This window comes from Aptenodytes patagonicus, chromosome 1, assembly GCF_965638725.1.
Source record: "Aptenodytes patagonicus chromosome 1, bAptPat1.pri.cur, whole genome shotgun sequence".
NCBI lineage: Eukaryota > Metazoa > Chordata > Aves > Sphenisciformes > Spheniscidae > Aptenodytes > Aptenodytes patagonicus.
This window is the reverse complement of record NC_134949.1, coordinates 206,057,360-206,081,594: the sequence shown is the minus strand read 5'-3', so window position 1 is coordinate 206,081,594 and position 24,235 is coordinate 206,057,360. Positions and strand designations below refer to the sequence as shown.

General features: G+C 38.2%; 1 protein-coding gene across 4 annotated transcripts in view; it reads left to right on the top strand.

Moving 5' to 3' along the window:
• Positions 1-5,780: 5,780 nt before the first annotated feature.
• Positions 5,781-24,235, top strand: part of TNFRSF19 (TNF receptor superfamily member 19) — a 62,362-nt gene continuing 43,907 nt past the window's right edge. Inside the window, exons 1-4 of one of the 4 annotated variants that reach the window (XM_076328087.1) lie at positions 5,781-5,847; positions 6,139-6,226; positions 19,147-19,235; positions 20,620-20,730. In XM_076328087.1, the coding sequence (XP_076184202.1) occupies positions 19,170-19,235; positions 20,620-20,730 (177 nt within the window). In that variant the 5' untranslated portion in view covers positions 5,781-5,847; positions 6,139-6,226; positions 19,147-19,169. Of the gene's footprint in view, positions 5,848-6,138; positions 6,227-11,108; positions 11,169-11,797; positions 11,888-19,146; positions 19,236-20,619; positions 20,731-24,235 lie in introns of those variants that run through there. The other 3 variants (XM_076328088.1, XM_076328089.1, XM_076328090.1) reach the window with 3 other exon arrangements.

The window sequence follows — 24,235 nt, the reverse complement described above, 5'->3', positions numbered from 1 at the left end:
TTTAAATGGGGAAAATTCTGAATTACAAAGTGAAAATAAAGGGCAAAACTGAGCAAATGTTTGAAGATAGAAGTGTGGTCATGTGATTGCAGTCTCTCTGTGATCAGACATAAGTATTTATAAACATCATTTTGTCTAAAATAAGAACATCCTTTTTAGTTGAAACTAACTTCATGATCCTTCAGAAATTGTTTTGCTGGAGTTGCCTTAAGGGAATACTTCTAAACCTGTGTTTTGATAACAACTAGGCAGGTGGCCAGCTATGATCTCTGCTCCTGATCAGTTAATTGCACATATCAGATTTGTTTCTCCATTCCCTTTCTTCCCACTTAGCCTGCTTTCTTTGCTTCTTCTATAGAACAGTTAGGTTTGGACTTGGAGTGTTGGGTTTTTTAATACTGTTTTTTGCAACTTCTAGCAAAATGTGGTATAACCTGCTTGAGACCTTAGCATGCTTTAAGAGTAAAGGTTGGATAATAAAGTGTTCTGAAGAGAAGGGCATGCTACTATGTACATAATTTTTTTAAAAGCAGGCTGAAAATATAGTGCCTCAAAAACATCCATTGGCTTCTGAAATACAAATTACAAAATCATGGGACTACCAAATCTCCTGTTCTATCTACATGAACAATATTGCTGATCAAGCTCCAACAGCTTTGGGGGAAGGCAGTTCATTGACACAACTCCACCAGCACCTCTGGAAAGAATGCTACGTTATCAAAGTTCGCATGCAGATGCAGAGCTTCAGCCACCCTAACAGGTAGAAAATCACAGTGGACCATTTCAGTAGAAGTGAAAAACTCAATGTAAAAGAGGGAAGAAACTTCATATTCTCATTTAATGAAAAAATAAGGAATAATTACAAAGACACAACTCTTAACGCTGTTGATTCATTTCTCTGATGTGTGTGAGGACAGCTAAGGGCTGTGAAACTTAAGTGCACAGTAAAGTGAGAAGCGCACTAGTGCCCTAGGGATGCCTATTATTCTTATTACTCTTCAAAAACACTTTAAATACAGAAACTTTTGAAGTTTCAGAACAAGGTTATTTTGGTTTGGAATTCATACAGAACTGTTTTGCATTATCTCAAGTACAGTATTACAAATAATTATCTTTACATTATTTTTAAAGAGATACGAAAACATACGGGGGGGGGGGGCTGGATGGCCATATGGCATAAACTGCCATTGCTCCTTTGATTTCATTTTAGCTATAACTTACACAACTGAGGATCTAACCCAGTGAGAAAAAGTAACTTGCCTCCAGTCATACCCATGTGATAGAACCAGGAATAAAACCACAACTTCTGACTCCCAATCACAGGTAAATTAACTAATACTTCCTACAGGGTGCATCTACATTATCCTTGAGGACAACCTCAAAGCCAAATTCCCAACCTTCCGCATTATCTAGATGCGGGAATGCCCTTGAGGCTTCCCTTAGAGTGATTCACCTGGTGAGCCAAGAATGAAAAATCTCTATTTTGCTTAGATCTTAGGGTACCTATAAGGGAACCAGTCAAAGCTGGGTCCTCTGAAGAGCCATGGGGAAAAAAACACAGACAAACAGCAATAAAAATTCAGGACCAAAGAGAGGCAAACCAAAGCTGTTTCCTCCTCATAAGTCATGAGGTCAAAGACCTGCCATTGCAGCACATATAAATGGCAGACAGGGCTTTTCCCTGAAAGTCAAAAACTGCTGGGGCTACGTTCAAAGCTAATGTTAACTAGAACAAGTTGCTCTGCGATGACTGTGCAGAGTGTTGCAGATTATGGTAAGTGTGGTAACAGCGAGCCAGTCTTTCAGGAAATGCCAAAGGGTCTTGATTTTTCTGCCTAAAGGTGCTGTAGTTGAAGTTCTTATGAATATCAAGGAGATTGTAAACACTGTAGCAGAGAGTGGGAGTAGGTATCAGCAATACCTGGACTAACAACACCCAAGTGATAAGGCAGAAACAGTGTGTTAGCTTTTATTGGGATGGCAATGCAGATCATGTAGGAGGATGGATTTGGGTATTCCCAAGCATCTCTCCTGACCACAGGACTGACCAGTCTCATGGAACGAGATCCCTCTAATGCTTTAGAAGGGTGATGATCAGCACTTCTGACTACAGCTGGGGCCTAGACTGACAAATACTGCTTCAGAGCCAGCGCTGACCTGCCACAAAAGGCTCTGAAAATTGTCTTCCACCTCTACAAATCAGCAGCCCATCGCAGATCACCAGGACACAGCTGTCCCAGTAGATGTGCCTGATGAAAGCTTGCAACTGCACTGATGTTGCTGGTGTGACATTTTTAATAGGATATCCAGTAACTATGCCACACTTAGAAAGGCTGTGGTTAGCACAAACGATGGTTGCATGGCCAGTGAGTGGGCTATAATGATGGCACTGCACTTCCTATGACGATTCCTGACTTCTTTTCTGAACTTCCGCTGGAGCTCCTATGGACTGAAGTAGAGGAAAGGTGACAGAAGAGGTACAGTGAAGTGGTGCAGATAGTATGTATATAAAGCAACATGGTAAATTGTTTGATGTATATGATACAAGTATGTTAGGCACAGCATGAATACTAGAAGATCCTTGTTAAGCATGGGGCGGGGGGTTGTATAACCACTGTCAATTGTTTGATAGCTTTGATTGTTTCTTCTAAGAAACATCTCCAGAAAGTTCTCATTTCTATCAGCTGACTATCTTTTATGGCTTTGACCCAATGAAGCACTTTGGGCGTGAATAGCAGCCCTGGGCTTTGTTCTGTTTCCCTTAAAATTCCTAAAATGGGATCTAACCCGCCTTACGTAAGAGCCTTCTCTAATTCTTGCCTAACCTTTAGGAGAAAAACAAAGCAACCTCCTTAAGAGCTTGAGGTCCTCACATAGTAAAAAGAGAATGGTAAACCCACCAAATATGTCTCAAGGAAGATTCTTTCTAAGTTTAGAAAAGTTTAAGCAATGAATTAGGAAGACAGCATCTCCCTCTGCAGGACTTCAGAGACACCTCTCTCTCCGGCTTCACACAGGAAACACAAGCACTTCTTACAGAAAAGCTTTTTAGATACCTAAACAGTGAATATAAGCTGGATACCCAATTCGAGTAATTTCGGGCCAGATCCTACCCCAGTCATTTCAGTGATTAGAGTCAAACATCTAGTGAGTAGTCTAATGGCTTTTAATGAGAGCACTTGTACTTGAATGCTTTGCTGGATTAGCGACTACAAGAGGAAGCATGAGCTGATGATCAGAAGGTGTAAGTGAAGTGTCGCGTCACGTAGGTTCGATTTCTGGCTCTGGTACTAGTCTGTTCTGTGCCTTACACAAATCACAATAATCACAGTATCACAGTATTATCCTCATTTTATATAAGGAGTAAAGATTATTATCGACCTTTGGAAAAATACTGAATTGTATAGACAACTGCGGTTATTATTACACACTTCTGATCAAATTTTGAGGAAGCTGTAGAATAGGAAATAGCAGATTGTTCATGCTTCCAGGCTCCACAGTGAGAAATAGTGTCATAAATGCAAAATGCAATGCTTAAGCTTTAGCAGGTTGAATTGGTAATAATTAACCTTACTTCTCTTTTTCATATATACAAAAGAAACATCAAAGACCTCTAACAGACCTTCAGGACTTGCTTTTGCTTAAAATCTGGAGAACTAAAGGGTGCTTTCTGTGAACAGTATTGTTCTTAAAGAAAAGCACCTTTGAAATGAACAGAAAAGGGTTATTTCAGTTCTGTACAGCTCACCCGTAAATTTTATTTCAACATAAGCATTTCCAGTTTTACCATGAAAGCAACAAATGGACTGTTACCAAAAAATCCTCCAGTGAGTAGGGGGAAGCTGTATGTCAGCAGAGTGCAAATTAATGTTAAAATAGAAGCAAGCAGCCTGGATAATTTTATTTATAATAGATGGAAATGGAAATTAGAGAAAGAGAGAAATTTATGGTTTGTTTACATGTTTTTCCAGCAGTGTATTCCTGAAAGTCAGATTCATTACCTGCATGATACTCCTTTGTACCTGCAACACCTCTCTACCTCAATTACCAGAACATCCCCCAGAGGCCTACCTGGATAGATGATCCAAAACAGTATTTAAACGATGTCCAACTAGCAACAAAATTACATTATATAGCGCCCCTTATAAGGATCTCAAAGCTTTCTGGAAATGTTGATTACCATCACTACGAAGCACAGGGCTCGTTACTGGCCTGGTGCTGTCCACAGTACATCAGCCAGCCAGCAGAAGGCTCCCTAATCTACCGAGTGCAGCAGGAGCGCCTCATCAGCAGCCGGGCTCCGAGGGGCCCAGGCGGCGGGAGCGCCGAGGCGGTGGGCAGCAGCCTGGAGCTGGCCGTGCGGGGAGGGCCAGGCAGCTCCCAGGCTGCAAAAGGCCCTTGAGCCGGGCAAGCACGCCCTGTCGCTGGCAGGGGGCCAGCGGCGAGAGGGAGGAGGCTGCAGCCCGCAAAGGGGGCATAGGATGAGGAATCTCAACGAGATACTTACCTTATCGCTCTCGCACTCGACTATCCAGTACCATTATCTGCTGATTGTTTGCTTTTGTTTTTAACGCTCAAGGCAACCGTGACTAGCATATTTCCTCTTTTTACTTTTGCCTTTTAAATGAATGCTCGGTTACTCAGTGTGCAAATATTTGCAGGAGCCTACCAATGGCTACCAGTTGACATGCTCGTATCACTTTCATCTGCACATGTGGTATACCCAAAGTATGGGGCATACGTTTATGAGAGCTTCAGTAATATCTTCAATTCGGCTGATTATCCTAAAAGCCATCCTGCTTGATATTTGTATGTTTTATTAACAGCTGAAGTACAGAGGGCTGAATTAATCTCTGTGCCAAAAGCTAACCTTGCCTCAGATCAGAGAAAATGACATTCAGTTGTGCATTTCTTCCGCATTTCCTCTGTACCGAAACAGTGCAAGTCCCAGCAGCCTTGAGAATTCCCCTGCTTTCCAGGGCTGCTCGGGACCCTCCGACAATTCTTGGGTCTATGAACTGCAGCAGCACAGAGAATGCCCGACAATTTACTTTTACCCCCCCAAAAGCCTCCCTCTGCTGACAGCTCAATGGCGACCACTTTGAATCTACCCCAGCTAAAAAATGCCTTCGCACTAAAAAGCTTCTGAGAGTTACTTATGGCAGCTTTACAGCTCATTTACGTAAAGGAATCATGAGCCACAGATGAATCAGGCTCAAATAAAATGATTTGCAAAAGGCCACACAGCAAGTAGCAGGGAGGACGGGAATCAGGGACCGAGAGCATGCTCTATTGTGCTTGATTTTGCCAGTGCAAAAAAAAACCAATTCCAGTGCACAAAATACATCATTTCCTCCTCTCCAAACCTCAATGAGGAGACAAACAGAAGTAGTTTTCTGTCATATATTACAGCTGCCCAGCAAACTGACCTGCATGTCCGACTTCCAGAACTTTATGGAAAATCGTAACTTCCTGTTGCAGACAAAATTATAAAGCATCTTTTTAAGAAAACCTTATGGCTACACCATTCTCCCTTCTTGGGAGGAAACTTTAATGTAACGAAAACTTTGAAGTGAGCCTTGGGTTTGTTACAATGGACTAACCTGATTAGAAATCATGCAAACTCTTGTTGCTCTTTAGCTGTATTCCCCCACAGGCTGTATTATAGCTCTCTAACCAGTCCCACAGCATTGAATGATGTCATGGGATCTGCAGCTCAGCGAGATGAAAGGGATAAAGCGGAACCCGCTGGCACTGGGGAAAGCTTCCAACACACAATCCACAACACAGCTTGGGAACTCAAAAGCTACAGATCCAGCCACTCAACTCTAAGCATTTCAGAATCGTGTGCGTTCTCCCGGCACAAGCGGGGGGGGGGGGGGGGGAGCTAGTGATCGATTTTTAACAAAAGAACTAGAGTACTGAAAGGCAGAATTTAAGAGTGCAACTACCTGCTGGAAAAGGAGCTTTTTTTCCTCTCCAAAGCGCTGCCTTTGATGTATGGCAACTGATCACTGATCAGATTACAGGCATTTGGTCTCAGTGCTCGTCTGCCTTTGATCTGCATGGTTAATTTTATTTTCCCGGATTTGGAGTTTCGTCTGGGCTTGTGCTGACATACTTTTTTTTTTTTTTAAGGCGGTAAAAGCATTTAATACAGACGCTCTGGCAGTGTGAAATTAAGCTGCAGAAAGCCTGGGCACTGGAAAACTTCATCAGATAACAGGTACTGGATTTTGTATTTTTTTGCAGTTTTGTGTTGCAAGATTTTAAAAAATACAAAGCTCACATAAACAACAATACCACACATCATTGTGTGTTCAAAGTTCGGAAGATTATATATCATTTATGCAGCATTTTATTTGCAACTCTAAGACAATTATATTGAGAATAGGCTATCTAGAATATAGAGACAATTGAAAACTGAAGCAAAATCATTTTTTTTTTTCAATATTTTGGGGGTATATAAGATTTTGGTGGCACTGCTTATTCCTACTGGCTATAGTTTAGTAAAGTTATATTCGAATACAAGCATTACATGACTTAGGGGAGTATTTATTTTCTAAGAAAAGACCAACCAAATTTCCTATGCACTGTGTATACTTCATTTGCTCTCAGTGCGTTTATTAAACTGTGACTTCTTCAAGCGACACTTTTAATACTAATAGTTCCATACTTGAGATGAAAAGTCTCCTCTTCCACAAGTTATTAGAACTAAATTTATAAACATAACATCCTTATATACAAAAGGGAAATAGTTTTATTTCAAGATTGAAGAGATGATAGTTTGACTATACCATATGAAAGGAAATCTTGATAATAAAAGCAACATTTTAGCAGAAATTAAAGAAATCTTAAGCTTATCTAGAGCAAACACCTGACTTTGCTGAACTTCATGGAAGTTTTGCTCCTATTTCAGTGAAGCAATTTCCATTCACAGTATTTTGTATTCTGTTCCTCAAATTCATGTTTATGAACATGTACTGTGTTTAAGAAAATTTAAGGCATCTACTGCAGAAATTCATTATAAAGGAACAATCATTAGAAGATTTAGGATTATTCACTATACATTTGCAGTTTTAAAGGGCCAGATTTTTGGGTGAGTTTGGGCCAAATCCATGAGTGTTCTGTGCCTGCAGCTGGAGCCAGTCTGTTAAAATAAGACTCAAGCTTCTTCTGTAGGTATTTAAATGTAATTTAGATTTTCAGAAGAACTTAGAACCCATAATTGGGGCCAGACTTGCAAAGAAGTTCAACATTCCAGACTCTGGAGCTCTTTGAAAATCTAGTCTTAATGGTGGATAGGGAGTTCTTCTGAAATACTGACTTTAGATGTATAGTCTTAAATCTAAATTTAGCTGTATCTAAATCTTGTACATCTGTTTATTAACAAATTGCAACTAAAAGTCAGCATAACTGATAGCTGTTAAGCACTGTTTGAAAACTATTCTTTAAGAAGTTTATCAGTCCATAGGACCATCAAGATGTTCATATTTCGGTATGCACCATAGTAACGTGCAAACCCAAATTTTAACAGTCTGCTTGCATCTGAATAAGATTGTTATCAACACTTCCAGATAAATGTAGTCAGCTTTCATTAGTCAGTCTGCAATCTTTGTTTCTTCTAATTAAAAGTGTATTTGTATATATAAATTTTAAATTTACTGAATATCAAGAGATAATGTGCCAGACAGATTAACTAGGCCTGACTTGGTATCATTTAGTTTTCTATACCACCAATTAATTCATATTCTGACTTAACAAGTCAATTACATTATAAGGAAAGTAATTAGCACTGCATGAATAATATGCATATAGCTGTCAAGAAAGAATACTGTTTAAGGCATAGCCAAAGCAAAATTTAGTATTTTTCCTTAAATGACAATGATGTACTAAAACATGTTTCTGTAACCCTGAAAAGATGGTTTTATTTATTAATTCTATACTTCACTGATGAGCTTCTCTACCTTTCCAATCTTCTCTTGCTTGTTGCTAGTTTTCTAACATGTACATTTATTTTCTGAAGAAAATTGTTTCTAAACCATACCTGTGTTTGCTGCAAAGTAGAAAGAGAAGCAAATTAAAAAAATAATGTGAGGATTCTTTTTCCTCAGAAGCCAAAATAGCTATGTGAGTCTAATACAATTAAACTATCACTATAAGGATCTGACCCATCACACAAATGGGTAAAGTTGCGCACAGAAGTAACACTGGTTAATCAGATAGATTACACTGATGAGTAGGACTTACATATATAAATATTTGCAATATTTAGGCCCTAGAAATGCATTTCAGAAACAGATTTTTTTCATTTTGGAAGAAGTCCCTAGGATTTTAGGTAATCTTCCCACATATTTAAATACAGATGGGCATTAACCCATTTACACTGAAAAATATCTTTGTTTGTCTGTATGTCAGTGAGACTGAAATGAAAGCACAGTTGGACATATTTAAGTGTGTGTGGGGGAGAGGATTTTCAGCATTTTTGTTATTTTAAATAGCAGTTCTCTGACAGTTTAGTCTTTCATTGATCTGACTTTTAAAGATTAAATAGTAATAATTCTTGGCACTTGCAACTTTGCTTTTACAAAGTGCTGTATAAACATTAATTAATCCTCAGGCTTAAGTCTTCAGAAAGAAAAAGTTCACAATGCTTTTTCAAGCAAATCTGACTAGGAAACTCACAAGTATATCATTTATTTATTAAAATAGCTTGAGCAATTTCTGATTATAAATAGAGCCATTTCCAAACAGTGTGTCTTAGATAACATCATAAACATATTTTAAGGTTTGTAATAGTTAAGACTATCAAAAGACATAGCACAGTTATACTGACATCAGTTTCCAACAGCTGTCATAACAAGAGTAGATCTATCTCACAGTTGACTGGGGGAACTGTGTTAGCATTTGAGATATGGAGATAACAACTTCCTATTGCTGTACAATTTCTGCTTCCACATCAGATATGCCACGCAACCTAGTCTTATCAAAGGGGTCAGCTGAAACTACTTTCCAAATGTTTCTTCTCTGCTTTCTCTACTGTAGTGAGAATCTCTATATTTGCATCTATGCTAGTTGCTCTAACAGTTCACTTCTTCCATTTCCTTAGAAGAAACATCACGATTTAAAACAAAAGAAACCTTGCAATTTTCAACATCTTTCAATGATGAATGGAATTAACTCATCCATTTTACATTTAGAGGAAATATTTTACATGCTACAACAGGGACTTAAACATTTAAGTTTCAGCGTTACAGACTACACGTTGGTCTTAATTCATTGGCATAGTACCCCCCTGTGTGATGAGAAAGTCTTAATGTTTCTTTATATGGTAATCCTCAGTGTTTAGTCAACACTTTAAGAACTCTGGGATGTTTTAATACACTTGTCTAACTATACTACTTTAAAACGAGTATCTGAAACACACGATGACTCCAAGAAAAACTCAGGCAATACATTTCACTGGTGTCTACACAAAACAGATAACATACAAAACCATTGTCTGTAAATAGCGAGAGGATGTAGCATGCTCAGTGCTGTGCAGCAGCTGCCATTCACCACAGATGCGCCGCTGTTGCACTGTAGCCTGCCATTCCTCACTGAAATTCCAGCCTCTTGCAGAGCTCCTTCTGGCAAGGGTCCTGAAGCAAAACTCTTCTTTGCAGGCCCTTTTTAAGATAATTAAAGGAAAACCCCCATAAATTCTGAGTTAGTTCAATTTTTTTAAATTGAAAACAACTCATTTTGCAGCAATCATTTATCTCTTCACAGACAACTTGCTGTATTTCAATAAGCGCTACTTGTTTTTATAAAAGTCCACGTGGCTGGCGAACTCCAAAATTTTATCGCTGTAAGAAGCTCCCAAAAATTCTGTTTATTTGAAAATGTTTTACTGCCAAGTATATCCATTAGTTCATTCTCTTCAGAACCTAACTCAGTTCCCAGTGTATCCATACAATTGTCTAGACTGTAGTGGTATCATTAACTTTTTCATTAAAAGTAAAACCAATGACCTGAAATCCCTGCAGTAGTAGTTCTTTCTCCAAGGTCTCCAAGATTGGTTTCACCAATGTTGGAGCATCACTAACTCCAGCAAAGCTCCTAGTTTACATCACAGTAAGTAGCAGTAACGTATACCCTTTCTAGTGACTGTGAACAATTTATTCTCTGTGAAGGGCTGGATTTCTGAACTCGCATTTGGTATTGACACCATGCTCATAGCTGGGTAACTTGCTACCTGCAGAATGGAAAAATATTTCAGATTCTGAGCTAGCAGGAAAAAAAGCTACTCAAGTACTTTGGAGAGGAGAGAATTTTGCAGTGCATTGTCAGAGGGCCTCGATCATGGTCTTTGGGTGGGATAGGCAACAGAGAATTTGGTGAGGTACAAGGACTCACTCCTTCTACACTCACCTTCTCAATGGCAGCAAATGTTTTTTTTGTCTGGTCCGCTTAACAACAGCCCAACAGTCTGGGGCTAGGCAGCCATAAACACTTCTAAGCCAGAGCTCCTACTGAGGGAGATCAGCAGCACCAAGGCTGCTGCCCCCAAAGCCCAGGCTGTCTCTGGAGACAGGGTGGCAGCTGCAGCCTGCGATGAACCACCGAGGTGCGCACAGCAGGTCTCCGCCATCCTCCTGGTAGGATAAAAGGGACTCGAGCGCCTCATTTGTGGTTCATCCAGGTTTAGCACCACTAGTACAAGACACACCCCACCACTGACCACCAGGTACACATCTGCCGGCAGGGAGGAGACCTAAGCGGGAGGCGAGCAGCGCCCCACAGAAGACGAGGCGGGAGCAAGGCCCCTCCCGCCCCCTGAGGCGGCGGGCGCTAACGGCCTCTCCCCGCCGCGGGGCCCGCGCGACGCCCAACCGCCGCCGCCTCGGTCGCGCGGTCCCTCCCTCCCGCAGCTGCCACTGGGGGCGCGCGCCTCCTCGCCACGGGGCACGTGGGCTGTGGGGCTGCTGATTGGCTGCCTCCGGTCACCTGAGCCCGGCCCCTCCGGCGGAGGAGGGAGGGGAGCGGCGCGGCGCGGCGTTGCCGGGGTGACGGAGCGAGCCGGAGCGAGAGGAGGTGAAGGAGGGAGCGGGCGCGGGGCGAGCGCTCCTCGGTGGCGGGCGGCCGGCCGGCCGGCACCCCGCCGCAGCGGCCGGGGCGGCCAGCAGGTGGGTGCGTGGGAGATCCGGGCGGGCCCAACCCCCTCAGCCTCGGAGCGTGCCTGGCCCTCCCTCTCCCTCAGAGGGGCGCCCCCTCGCCCTCTTCCGCGGGCAGGAGGGAGGCCCTGAGGCGAGGGTGCGCAGAGCGGGGCTGCCACGGGGGGGAAGCAGCGGCGCCCCCGCTTTCCGGGGCTCCGCGCAGCTTCCCCCCGCCACCCCCCAGGGCACCGGCCTGGCTGTACGCTGACCCGAGAGTGCCGGGCGCCCGCAGCCCCGCCGTGCGCCTGGCACCGGCCCGCTCTGCCTTCCCGTTGCGCGTAGGGCCCGCTGCGTGCGGCCGGGGAGATGATGGGAATGACCCTCCGCGGAAAGCGTATGCTGCGGGGGACGGGGGGAGGGCTCCGCTGGATCCCTTCCTCTCCGAGATGGCTCCAGCTCTGCTGCCCTCTAACCGACCCCCCTGCCCCGAGGCGTCCCACAGTGGGTATGAAGGGCACCGCGCAGCAGAAGAGAGTCGCAGCTGATGTTGCTGGGTTTTGCAGATCTCGACAGTCTTAGGGTAACTCCTCCAGGCTCCGGAGTGCAGCGAACAAAAAGCCCTTGAAAGCCGGGCTTTCTTGTTCACAAGCTCTTCTCGTGTCTACTGCATAAATAAGTTGCTGTTTGCTTCAAACAATTTTGGAGCTGGAGTTGAAGGAACAGGAGCTAATAACTTTTTCTCTTGGCTGGTAAGAGGTTGAAAAGCCACAATTATGGTTCTGTTGAAAAGCCTTTGATTGTTTGACTTCCTTTCCTGATGTCTGTCTCCATTAATCTGACCTTGGACTGAAAGCTTTACTTGATATTCATGAAAAATCTTGATACTTAATACCTATTTACCGCCTTTATACTTACAACTACTTCAAATTAATGCTTTTATCAAATTAACGCTTTTATCAAATTAACAAAGGGGTCCAGTAGCATTTAATATGAGCAAAAGTGGCAAATGGATTCAACCTGTAGGTAGGTTTGTTAACTCCTGTCTTTCAAGCACACCTTCACCATCACATGTAAAACAAGTTAGGTATATTAACTGGAAGCTTTTTACCATCTAAGCAAAAGGGTTTTTTTAGAAATAGAAGTAAACTTCTTTATTAGTTCAATAATAAGATGTTTAAATTGTCAGTTAAGGAGGCAATAAATTACTTTTTCTCAGTTTCCACAACTTGCAGTTGCAAAACTAATAAAAGAGAATGCTGAGAAAGAAAGTAACTCATGTCTGTGCTTTTTAAGACATTACATGCTATCCAAAACCGCTAAAGGGTGGCTGAATAAATGTAACACATTGGCATTGCACGATTGCAATGGTTACTGTATTAAGCAGCCCAATGCTTTATAATTTATGATTCTTAAAAATTACTGTGAAAAATAACTATTAGTATACTTTGGTATAATTGAAATATGAATATAATATTGGCATTCTCATTTTATTGTATTACTTATTCACATATCTAAGTACAAATTTGTACAAATGGAGCTCTATGCTGAGGTTTCATCTAGCAAACTAGTGTCCCCTAGAAGTTGGGATGAGATGTATTAAACAGAAGGAGCAACATTTTTTACCACAGTTTTGATGTTGAAGCACAGAATTGCTCATTATTTGTATGAGTAGTCTCATCAACTTCAATGGGATTAGGAGTTCTTGTGTGAATCACAGGTTCCGATCCTCTAAAAAGCTTTGTTAAAGTGCAGGAAAAATGTCACCACGTTGCACCTTTGTTACGATATTTTACTATAATTTCTAATTAATGATAGTCTGGATATGTTGAAGAACATGGATGATAAACTATTTTGTGTAATTTTACCAGCATGGATTTAGAACATTGTTTGTAAGTAGCAAAACCAGGGATGAATTATGTACTTAATTCTCAAGTTGTGCTGATTATGCCCTTTTTGAGACACTGAGATATAATGCATTCTATAAATGCTGTATATGATAGTGAAGACATAGAGATGCTTCTTTGGGGTGTTCAGGTACTTCAGCTAACATAACTCAAAGCATATGGTCCCCGCTTAGGGACATGGTTTAGTGAGCATGGTGGTGTTGGGTTGGTGGTTGGACTCGATGATCTTAGAGGTCTCTTCCAACCTTAATGATTCTATGATTCTGTGGTACTCGGAAGGAGCACAAATACTTCCTGGCTATGTGTAAACCTCCTTTGTCTCCTCCCTCAGTCCTTAAAATAGATATAAATGTTTTCTATCACCAGCCATATTCCAACTTTGATCTGCTATCTCTGTCTTCACAAAACTAGAAATAAATTTATAGCTGCCTAATTTTGTACAATTTCATGTATTCTGAAAAATACGTATTTAGTCAACATGATATTTAATGTGATTAATGCTACCTAGCTGACAGTTTTGGGTTTTTTTTTCCTGCATATGGTCCTTCTCAGAGCAGTTGGAGCAAACGTGGTGAGACAAGACCTCATTTACTTCACAAAGGGGAAGAGTACAAGGGTTTGTGGGCAGGGGGTAAAGGGAAGGTGTTCTAGAAGTATGAGACAGAATAACAATGTGTAGCTCTGTAGTGGAAGTTCTTGTCCCTAACTTGTTCCCTTTGTCTTTATCATTGCAGCACCATAAGTGCTTTCCCTTCTCTTGTTTCTTGCCTGTGGGGCACTGACTCTGCTAAAGCCATCTGCCACTCCTTGTCATTTTATTGCATGCAGTTGACAGCTGCAGGTGGGAAACAGGGTGGTTAGAAGGGAGCTGAGATCCTGTTCATTGAATACCAGAGACCTCTGTTGGCAAGATAAGATGATTATATTTTCTTACCCAGAACCTCTCAGAGTACTCTTTGCCAGTGTTATAGAGAGCATGAAAAGTGGTCGTCAAGAATGAATGTCAAATCAAATATGGGAAACTTACAAGATCTAGGAAAGTTAAGTGAATTTCAAGTTGGGACCCTTCACCCCTTCTAAAGTTTCCCTTAGAAGATGGATGATGTTGACTTCAAAGTTTCAATGCTTACATGTATGAGAAACCTGCTAGTTGGCCATAATTTAATCATGCTGCCTTGAGTCTTGAGGTGATGTGCTTTTCATGGTGGAACTTTCTTTTTTTTGGAGAGAAGGAAGAAATAGTTTTCTGACAGATTGACTTTGAAATAGAATGATGACTACTGCTCTGGCAAGCAAGTAAACGTAGGAGTAAATTTTGGAGGACAGTGCATTGTAGGACCCTGAAAGGTTAGAAGTTCTTACTTCCACAATACATTTATTACATGTTCCTAATTTATTGTTTGGTATTGCCCTCTTTATACATATGCATAGTAGGCCCCACACAACCTTATAACTATGCAACCGCATTTCTTAATGGAAGTTCTATGCCTTGAGTTCAGTACATTACCAATGATGATTGCTTTTCCCTGAGTATTTCAGGCAAGTGTATTACTGTTAACCTAAAAAGATGCATTTGGAGTGATTTACTAACCTCAAAAAACTGTGTCCACAGGTTTCTTTCATTTAATAAAATTGAGGATAACCGAACTCAGCATTGTAAATATCAGTATCTGAACAGGAACAAATAATCTTTAAATGTATTGAACTTCTATTTGGTTGCACATATTTTAGAGGCAGAAAAACTTCTAGTTACTTCTTACTTGAATGCATATGAGGTGAATGGCTTGTGTCCAACAGACATCAGTGTAATGCCACTTGATATCAAGAGAGAACAAATTTGCCCAATGGCAACCTATTATTAAGTGCTGCAGTGACTGCTTTTTAAGCAGGGCTTTTAACCAAACTGGAGACAGAAACAGGAAACAAGCTGCTGGCACAGTTATGTCTCCTTCAGGACTTCCTTTCAATACAATGAGTTATTAATGTGCCTTAACCATTTGCATTATTTTTATCAAAATGTTGTCAAGAAAAGAAACTTTTTTTTTGGTATTCTTAAAAATGTTTTTTTATTATACACCAGTTAATTTCTTTCTCATATGTTATAGCCAGTGTATAGTCTTTGGGGGTTTTTTGGTAGGAACTAGGACAATAAGCACAATGATTGCATGATACAATACCACAGGCATTCATACATGTCTACTGAAATGATTTGAACATGTTTTGGTGCTACTAAACCTACTGAAGTGCACCGAAGTTTAAGGCCCATAGACCTGCAAGCTTATTTTGGAAGATTTGATGATTATAAAAGACAAATTACCTAGAAGATATCTCATATTATATCATAGACCTAAAGCTGTGAAATTGCATCGTACCCATAATGATCAGTCAACAAATTTGAAGCTCAGTAAAATGTGTAGGTGAGTTGGAGAAGTCCATGATAGTTTGATGCCAATTCTAAAACACTTGATTTTGGAAATTTACTCTGGGTTTTGGAACTCCTGATGTTTGAAGGTGTTGGATTTGGCAAGAGTATTATAAAGGCAGTAGATTTTCTTTTAAATAGAAAATATTTCACAAGTGCAATAAAATTTCCACACCTAAGTCAACAAAATGTGTTTTAGTACAGCATGCTTCTCTGTGTGCTTTCTATGTTCTAAAAATCTTTGAGGTAAGTGCTATAAGAAGATCATCTTATAACAGATACAGCAACTCCAAAACTGAAACATGAGCTGTCAGCATGATCAGCAACATTTTTAATACTGCTTGTTATTCTGTACTACCTTCTACTAAGAACAGGCATTTGTTTTTTAATCCAGTTGTGACTCCAGAATATTACAAACATAAAAATACATCATTAGCTTTGTTTCAATATTGATTTTAATAGATTGTTGATATGCTAACTTTTTTACAATATTAAATCTTCAGGTTATTGTGTATTTGGAAAAAATGTATAGGATGAATGTAGCTTCATTGCATAAAGCTAATATAGTTTTACTGCAATAATATGGCAAGTACTGAATCTGCTGGCCAGTTAATCAGGCTGTTCTTAATTTTCTTTAATTTTCCATACTTCTGGTGACCTGCTCAGAAAAAATACGGACTGTTGAGATTATGCCACAGCTCCATATTTTAGATCATTAGGCTTAGTACAGCTCACCAGTATTGTTTGTATTGATAATTCTATGTGAAACTTGACATAAAAATACACAATTATTACGATATTCAATTTCTTTTTTGATATGTCACACATCTATTTTCTGAAGCAAAAGTAAATCTTAAAATTTAAAATAAAACATACTTTTAACCTTATAAAAAATCCTATTTTTAAAATTTTGGTAGTATTATAGAGATGGCCATAATTACATTAGAACTGTGCTATGTTTTATTTCTTTAACAATAATATTATTAAGGAATATAATGACTATAAAGTCATACGACTTGGAATAATCACTTGACATTCAGTTCTAAGCAACTCAGTTACATTTATAGATTTATTTCACTTGCACACTTATGTAAAGTTTTGATTCCTATAGCAATTAAGAAAGCATATGAAATATTTAATTTTTTCCACTGAATACTATTATATGAAATCAAGAAGTCAATGGGGATTTTTCTCCCAAATCCCTTTTGTTTCAGCATGATTCTTTGAATTAATATTTAATCAGTTTATATCATTTAGCTTTTAGACTTTTAGCTTTATTGTCTTCTCTGAGTCAAGTGAAGTCAAGTTTGTTTTGCAGGACTGCTTTTCTGTGATATTGTGTAGAGATGTTTATTGTATTACTATTCTTAGTTCTTTTTTAATCTTTTCATAACATTACCACTCTTGAATTTCTGTAGCATTCCAAACTGTATAAAAATTGAACAGCAGCAACCTTAAGTCTTTCTTGATACTTTTTTCAAGGTTACTGAGCTGCAAAGTCTCGCAATTTGTCTTTTGTTTTTACTTAGCAGAACTTCAGTTACTATTCGGCCAGAAGATAAAAAGTCTTGTAAATACACATCATATATTATATCAGTCTTGTTTCTTTCCAAACATAGATGAGAAACATTTCTTGAAACTTCTGAGTTCCCTTAACAGTATTTTTACTGTCTCTGTCCACTGTTTGGTCTTTGCTATTACTAGAAATTGTTTTGTTCTTAGATACTTTTGTTCTTATATACCTAATTTTTTTGCAGCATTAGTGCTGTCAGCTTCTCCTGCCAACCTTGTGCACTTAACTTCTAAAATTTGTTGACTCTCCTTTTCCATTTTTCCATTTGTTCTACAGTGCTTTTTATATCGAATTGTTGTATTTGGATCATCCAGAATTCTTTCTGAGATTTCCCATTTCATGTTTCTCTGCTTATTTTTTTTTCTCAGACTTAAAAAAGCAACCTATGTCTAATACTGTATCTGTGTGTATTTGTAGTACTTGATGGTAGGTCTTTTTTACCCATGTTGACATGCATAAAATCTGATAATCATCAATGTCCCATAGACCATTACCATCACTAAGTGAGAAATAACCATTAAAATGTAATCTTGGTTTTCCTGTAGAGTGCTGCCTGACACACCTCTTTGCCTGTTCTGTTCTTCCTAGCAGACTTTAGCTCTTTTCTACGCTTCAAAATACAATTTATCTTAAAAGATATCAATAGTGCCACTGAAGTATACTTTCTTCTTATTGATTAGAATTCATTAATTAGGGTGTTCATGCAGTAAAATGTGAATTTGTGTGTTATAGTTTATGCTCATTCTGGTTGTATATTTTTTGAAGTATATTATGCTTGTTTTAGTTTCATATTGTAAAGCATGTTGCAACTGTTCTTAATCTTTTTTCTATACTACTTTCCTTATGTTTTGGGTTCCATCCTTTCATTTGTCAGTCTCTTCTACTCTTAAATGATAAAAATTACTTATTTTGTCTTTTAAAACAGCGTAAGTAAACATCAGTCCTTAAGCTCTGAAGTAGGCCAGAAATGTATTAAACGTTATTTTTCACATCTAGCTGAAAGCAATGACATTATATTACTGTCATATAAGGTATTCAAATTAGGATCAAATTCAAATAGCATGTTATGTAAGCTGGATTTATTTATTCTTTTCTTGTTATTGTTGCTATATAGTTTGGATTTCTAAACTAAAAGTTACACTTGCATTTCCACATAACTGACAAAACCAAAACGTAAGAAACCGAAAATTAACACAAAGACTCAAATAAACAAAAGGGAAGTAAGCAGAGAAAAAAATTTTCTATTGGCCAAGCACAATATTCTTTATGAATGTGGGGATGCAGTTTGTTGATTTAATAATCCAAAAAACCTAATGCCAAATTATAACTTCCTTTCCATGACAGTTTCAAATAGTTCCCCTTTTTTTATATATATAATTTGTTTGTTACCACTTCTTAAAAAATAATTAAGCAAGGCTTTATGGACTCTTCTTCTGAGATTATGATAAAAATTGTCTGAGGTAGGATGTGATTTGGTTATGCTGTTTGAAATGTCTTCTATAATAGTCTTTGCCCACCAGATCATAAACAATCATGTTAACACATCTTAAGAAGTTAATATCCCTTAGGTAAGTGGTAGAAACAGATCCTGCATACGTCTCCAGTTCATTGCAGAATGAAGTAGAAGAGGTTATGTTAGCCACTAGGCAAACCCATTGTGCTCCACATTGCAATGCAGAAGGAACATTTTCATGATCAGCTATGTCTTGGCTGATATGTGGCATATTTGAAGAAATTGATTTTTGTCTGTTGATCACGTACTTAGTTGGGCATCTAACAAGCAAGAAGGATACATTAGGGATGTTAGAAGGTGGTAGATTTACAAATGTTGATGTTCTCTAATCTAGACTGATAGCAGTCTCTTCTTTTGAGAATTAAGGCCATAGAAACTTTGTGTATATTTCCTTGTCTTCTAAAAAAAGAACATGATTTTTAAAGCATATGTTTGTTATTTAGCTTCCAGGAATCTATCTGAAATATTTTAATGGCATTGACAGATACATATTTTGGCATGCTGAATGACATGAAGTACTATGGACATATGACTTATGCAATTTAAACAACATTGTGAAATACAATGGTTTTTTTCTTTTTTCTTTTTTTTTCTAGGAAGAAAGGTTTAATTGTAAGAAATGGATGCTAAAGGATTACAAGGAGAAGATAAACTGAAGATGCTCATAATTTTACTAGCTTATTTGGTAAATTAAAAATTATTTTTTTTCCGCAGGATGAATGTTGAAAAATTGTATTGGACACAGGAATGGTGTCTTTTGTTTTCTACATTACTGCTAACACTAAAAGTCTTAACACATATATGCAGACAATTACATTTTATCAATTTAAAAGTGAGCTTAGTCAACTGATTTGTATAATTTCTTGCTACTCCTCACATGCAATTAAAAAACTTTACCTTGTGAGCCTCTTCATGGACAAAGGACTGGACTAGGACAGAAAATATAGATGAATATAGTGCTGTGAAGGTGATACTGCTTCACTTCAGAGAGATGGCAGGAATTCTAGGCAATTTGCAGTAGCCATGTCTTAGTACAGTATGCTATGTATGTGTAGTTTAGGAGTTTGGAGTATTCAGCTTATCCACAGAACACAATTACATTGCCTATTAAGCGTGCTTCAGCTCTGGCTTGCAGAGACAAGTTCTAGAACTAAGGGTAATTAATGCTTCATAGCTATCAGAAAGGCTTTGGTCTTTTTGAAAAGACTAATACACAAAGTAAGAGTTTAGTAGCAATTGTGGAGAGTGCTTTCTGTGATGGAAGCCTGTATCTACACATTTAATTTAAAATTCTATTGAGGGAGCTCACAGGGTTTGCTAATGTTCCTGGGTAGGATTCCAGTGATTATACTGAGACTTTGCATGGCTGATATTACTGCTTATGGTATTTCTCATAACCTTAGTCTCTGGTTTGGTCAGATAATGTACTTAAATGCCTTTGAAGGCAGAAATTGGATTCTCTCTCATTTGGCCCATTAAATATAAAGTGATAGTGAAATTTAGAATAAATAGTATTTATACAGGTTTGGGGTTTTTTTAAGTTTCCAAAAGGTTTGAGTGACCTTTTAAAATCTCTAAATATTAATGTTTAAAGGAATAGATTTTAGCTTATTTATTCAATTCTAATAGCATCATTAGGAAAATAAAAAATCACAAATAAATGAGACATGACAATATAATGTGACGTAGCTTACTGTCCTGAAAATTGTAGCTTTAGTAAATAGTCATATGCATTTTTCATAATGTTGAGTAAGGTGAGGAACTTAAACTCATGTTCAAACAATTAAGTATTTTTAACATTCCACAAGTGTCAAATATCAAGCAGGTCTTCTAAAAATTGTAAAATTATTGCGAGTCACTGAGTACTGAGAACCTTTAAAATTCAGGCCACTTATCCGTATTTGGAGTTAGATGATTAATTTTCATTGCCATATTTAAAGTTTTTGATAATGCAGAAAGTCATTTTTAAGATAGAAATGGGAATTTATTTCTCAGATTTAGAGTTTATATAAATTGTATGTTAATCACAGATTAATTATATTTTGGTGAGTTTACTTTTTTTTTTTAAGCTAAGTAGGGTAATTTGTGAGACTGGAGATTGCAGAGAGCAAGAATATAGGGACCACACTGGAAACTGTATCCTCTGCAAACAGTGTGGACCTGGAATGGAACTCTCAAAGGTAAGCAAATCGTGCTTTCTTGAAATTACTTTGTTTCCAATAAGTGTATTTACGTATGTGGTTAAAATAATAGATACCTGTACTTATGTGGAAATACTTTTTAATGATTTTGGCCTTTGAACCTTTTACAGTTTTTCGAGTACCATGTTTTCTGGTTCTCTTTATATAAAATGCTTAGTTCAGAAAATGATGATGCCATTAATAAAGCAGGCAGTACCATTAGAGGATCTGGGTATGGGCTCTCAAATTAAAATGATTTTTTTTTTAAAGGTGAGTTAGTGCTAGAAAGGGGGAAAAAAAACTACGGGGAATTAAGACTAAATAACCTCACTGTGTAGAGGAGAGTACGAAAAATGAATTTGAAACTAGCGATTGGTACAGACCACTGAAATGGGGGGGGCTTGATTTTTACAGTGCTGACTTTCAGAATCAGTTCTGGATTTTAGGTGAAATTGCCACTATAGACAATGTTCAAATATTTTCTATACAACAACTTGTCTGAAAAGAATCGTTTAAAATAAAAATAAGGGCATAAGCACATAAATACAGAATAGGATTCAAGTGAGAACTGAGATATTTCCTTAGAACAGCTGGGAGATAGGTGAATTCTGTTTTCACTAGCTCAGCGGTTGGAGCACTTTGTGTTGGGAAGATAGATTCAAGTGAGGCTCAATTTCTTTGTTTTACAGTTTATTCAAAATGCTATAAACCTAATCCATATCTTAATGCCATGTAAAGTAATTGAGAAGCTTGAGGCCAGAAAAATACATGGTAATATGTAGAAGACACATAAGAAGTCCTTGTTAATATCATGGAGAAGGAAAGATTGTTATTATGAGTCTTACGTAAATGTTTTTTCTTTTAGAACAACTGCATCTCTTCCAAAAGAAAATCCCCATAAAAGTTTTGGAATTAGCAGATTTTTTAGGAATGCAGAAATGAATCAATGGAGATGAATGATGACTGAGGTTATGGACTGAGATTCAGTAGAACTAGAAAGTTAACTTGGCAAAATTTCCAGTGAAATTCCAAGTCTGAATGCAAGTCATGAGGGGGATCTTAATTGCTTTCAGCACGGAGAAAGTAGGTGCTGTTATAAGCAAGGATAGAGAACAATGAAGGAAGATATAGCTGAAACAGGAGGGAGGGATATGGTGGGGTTCACGAACTTGATCACCGGAAGTGAGAGAGGTAACAGAATAAATTATGCATCATGGGGAGACTAGATGTTTTGGGGGAGCAGGTGTGTCATGCTGGAGGTATGAAGATGGCCAGGCAAAAAAAGAGAGAATGCAAGCTGGTATCATGAAGGGCGAGCAGACTTGTCAAGTCTCATGCATAAGAATAAGACTCTTTCTTCAGCATCCAGCTACTATACCTACGTCTTGCCCATTGTTAGAGTGTAAAACTGTGGCCCAGACATAACTGTGCAGTCTGATCGATACCTCGTAGGTGGGGCCATAAAGCAAGAGAGAAAAGTAGCTGCCCTGCCCAGTGCTTTTGCATATAGAAGGGCAAACTCTGTTTTGTACTCTTACTGATAGTGTAAAGAGGATAATAAAGGTAGAATTTAGGGTGTTATTTAGGAGGAGTGAAATGTAATTTTCAGGATTGCTTTTGTAGGCAAGTATGTTATGTAGATCCAAGGGAGAATTTGAAATGTTACTTTTGAAAATCTTTTAACGTGAAACATTACTAAGTCTGGTATGTATGTGTGTTTAAACAACAGGGAAAAAGAAGCTTTCAGTTTGTGGCTTTGTATTTCTTACTATACTGAGCTCTGAAAAAAAGCACAAGTTAAGTATTGTGGTTTGTGGGTGGTTTGAAGAGATTTACTGAAATCGAGTGACACGTTTTCCCTACCTCTCCATCCCCTGTAGCTAGTGTTTGGTGCATTAACAGAAATATTTAGTTTCATACTTTAGTGAGGATTGCTTTCTATGTTAGGCAGTATTAGTTAAGGTTTAGTCATATAAACAATGCTGTTGAAGTAGAGATTTGAAGATGACTAACCACATGGATGTGGTTTTGTTTGGATGTTTTGTTTGGCCTTTGTAAGATTTGCCTTAAATTTGAGGACTGAAAGTTCTGGCGGGTGTTTTAATTTATAAAGGCACTTGTAAATATGGCACTTTATAACAGTGGTCCTACTAAAGCAGTATTATATGCATTGATGTAGCATACTTATCTAGTTGGCAAATAAACAAAAGCATAAAAACTAATGCCCTCAGTAGTTATGCTTTCAATTTAATAAAGATGCTAAACTAAAATAGGTAGGTTATAGTTTGCAATAGTACACTATTCAAGTTATGCTTTTACTTTTAACTTTTTTTGTTTACAATCTGATAGTCCTGATTCTTAGGACTAGTTTTTCTGAAAATATGAATGCTTAATTAATTTCAATGTGTAAGCAATTACTTCTCCCAGACATGAATAGGCTTTCAAATACTATTTTTTTTTGCTACTACCCTAGAACTGAAATAACTAAACAGATTTTGCTCAAACCTAAATGTGAGTGGAGACATAATTTCCTTTATAAATAGAGGTACAATTTTCTGTGAATCATAGCGAAGGATGTGGTGCTGTGGCTGTTACTGAAATGCAGTTGAAAGCAGTCTTGCTCAACTACAGCTTGAAGCAACAAAGTATGTTAAGTCAAAGGTCAGAACGCAAAGGGAAAAGGGATTTAATGATATACTTGAAGTAATTTGCAGCACAGGGGGAGTTTTGTTTGCTTGGGGTTTTTTTACCCCATGTGAGAAAGCAATGATGTAATTATGCTGTAGTTTAACAACAGTTTCTTAATAACAAAAAATGTGTCTGTTTTCCTATCAAATATTTAGTGCTCATGGATAAAACTAAATATACTGCTGGATGTGTGAGCATGACTGTATGTCTAAGTATATAGTAAAATACAATGTTATCTGTGGGTTTTTTGGTTCGGTTCCCACCCAAAGTGTTTTAAGCAATTGACTGACAGGTTTCTTTTTTATGTTAGTAACAAACTTCAGCCTATATTGTTGAATACAGAAGGCCAGCTATTGGGTCATGCAGCAGTGGACCGTGTGAACGGTTGATGTAAACATATGTCCCTATTTCCTTCCCTTGAAACTCAGTTCAGGTAGAACTTCTGAGTAAGCTGAAGCAGACAGGTACAATGTCAAGGACTGTAGACCTCTCGCTTCACTCTTATTTATGAGGAACTACTACTTTTTAGTTAAAATCTAAATCTGTAGATTTCTTCCTTGTTATTACTGACTATACAAAAATAGGAACTGTGTTCCTTTCAAAGGCCAAGTAGAGGTAGTAGGCTAAACACTATGAAAGGAAGACTGGAGTTCTCAAGATAAAAATTAAGATAAATACTGTGGTACAGATGGGTGCTATGACTTAAATACATTGCCACTGAATTGATCAGCAACCAGTTTAGAGCATAAGTACACTTGTGCATGTACTTTTTTCCCTTTGTCTTTGTTAAACTGAGTACATGATGTTATAGAAATCA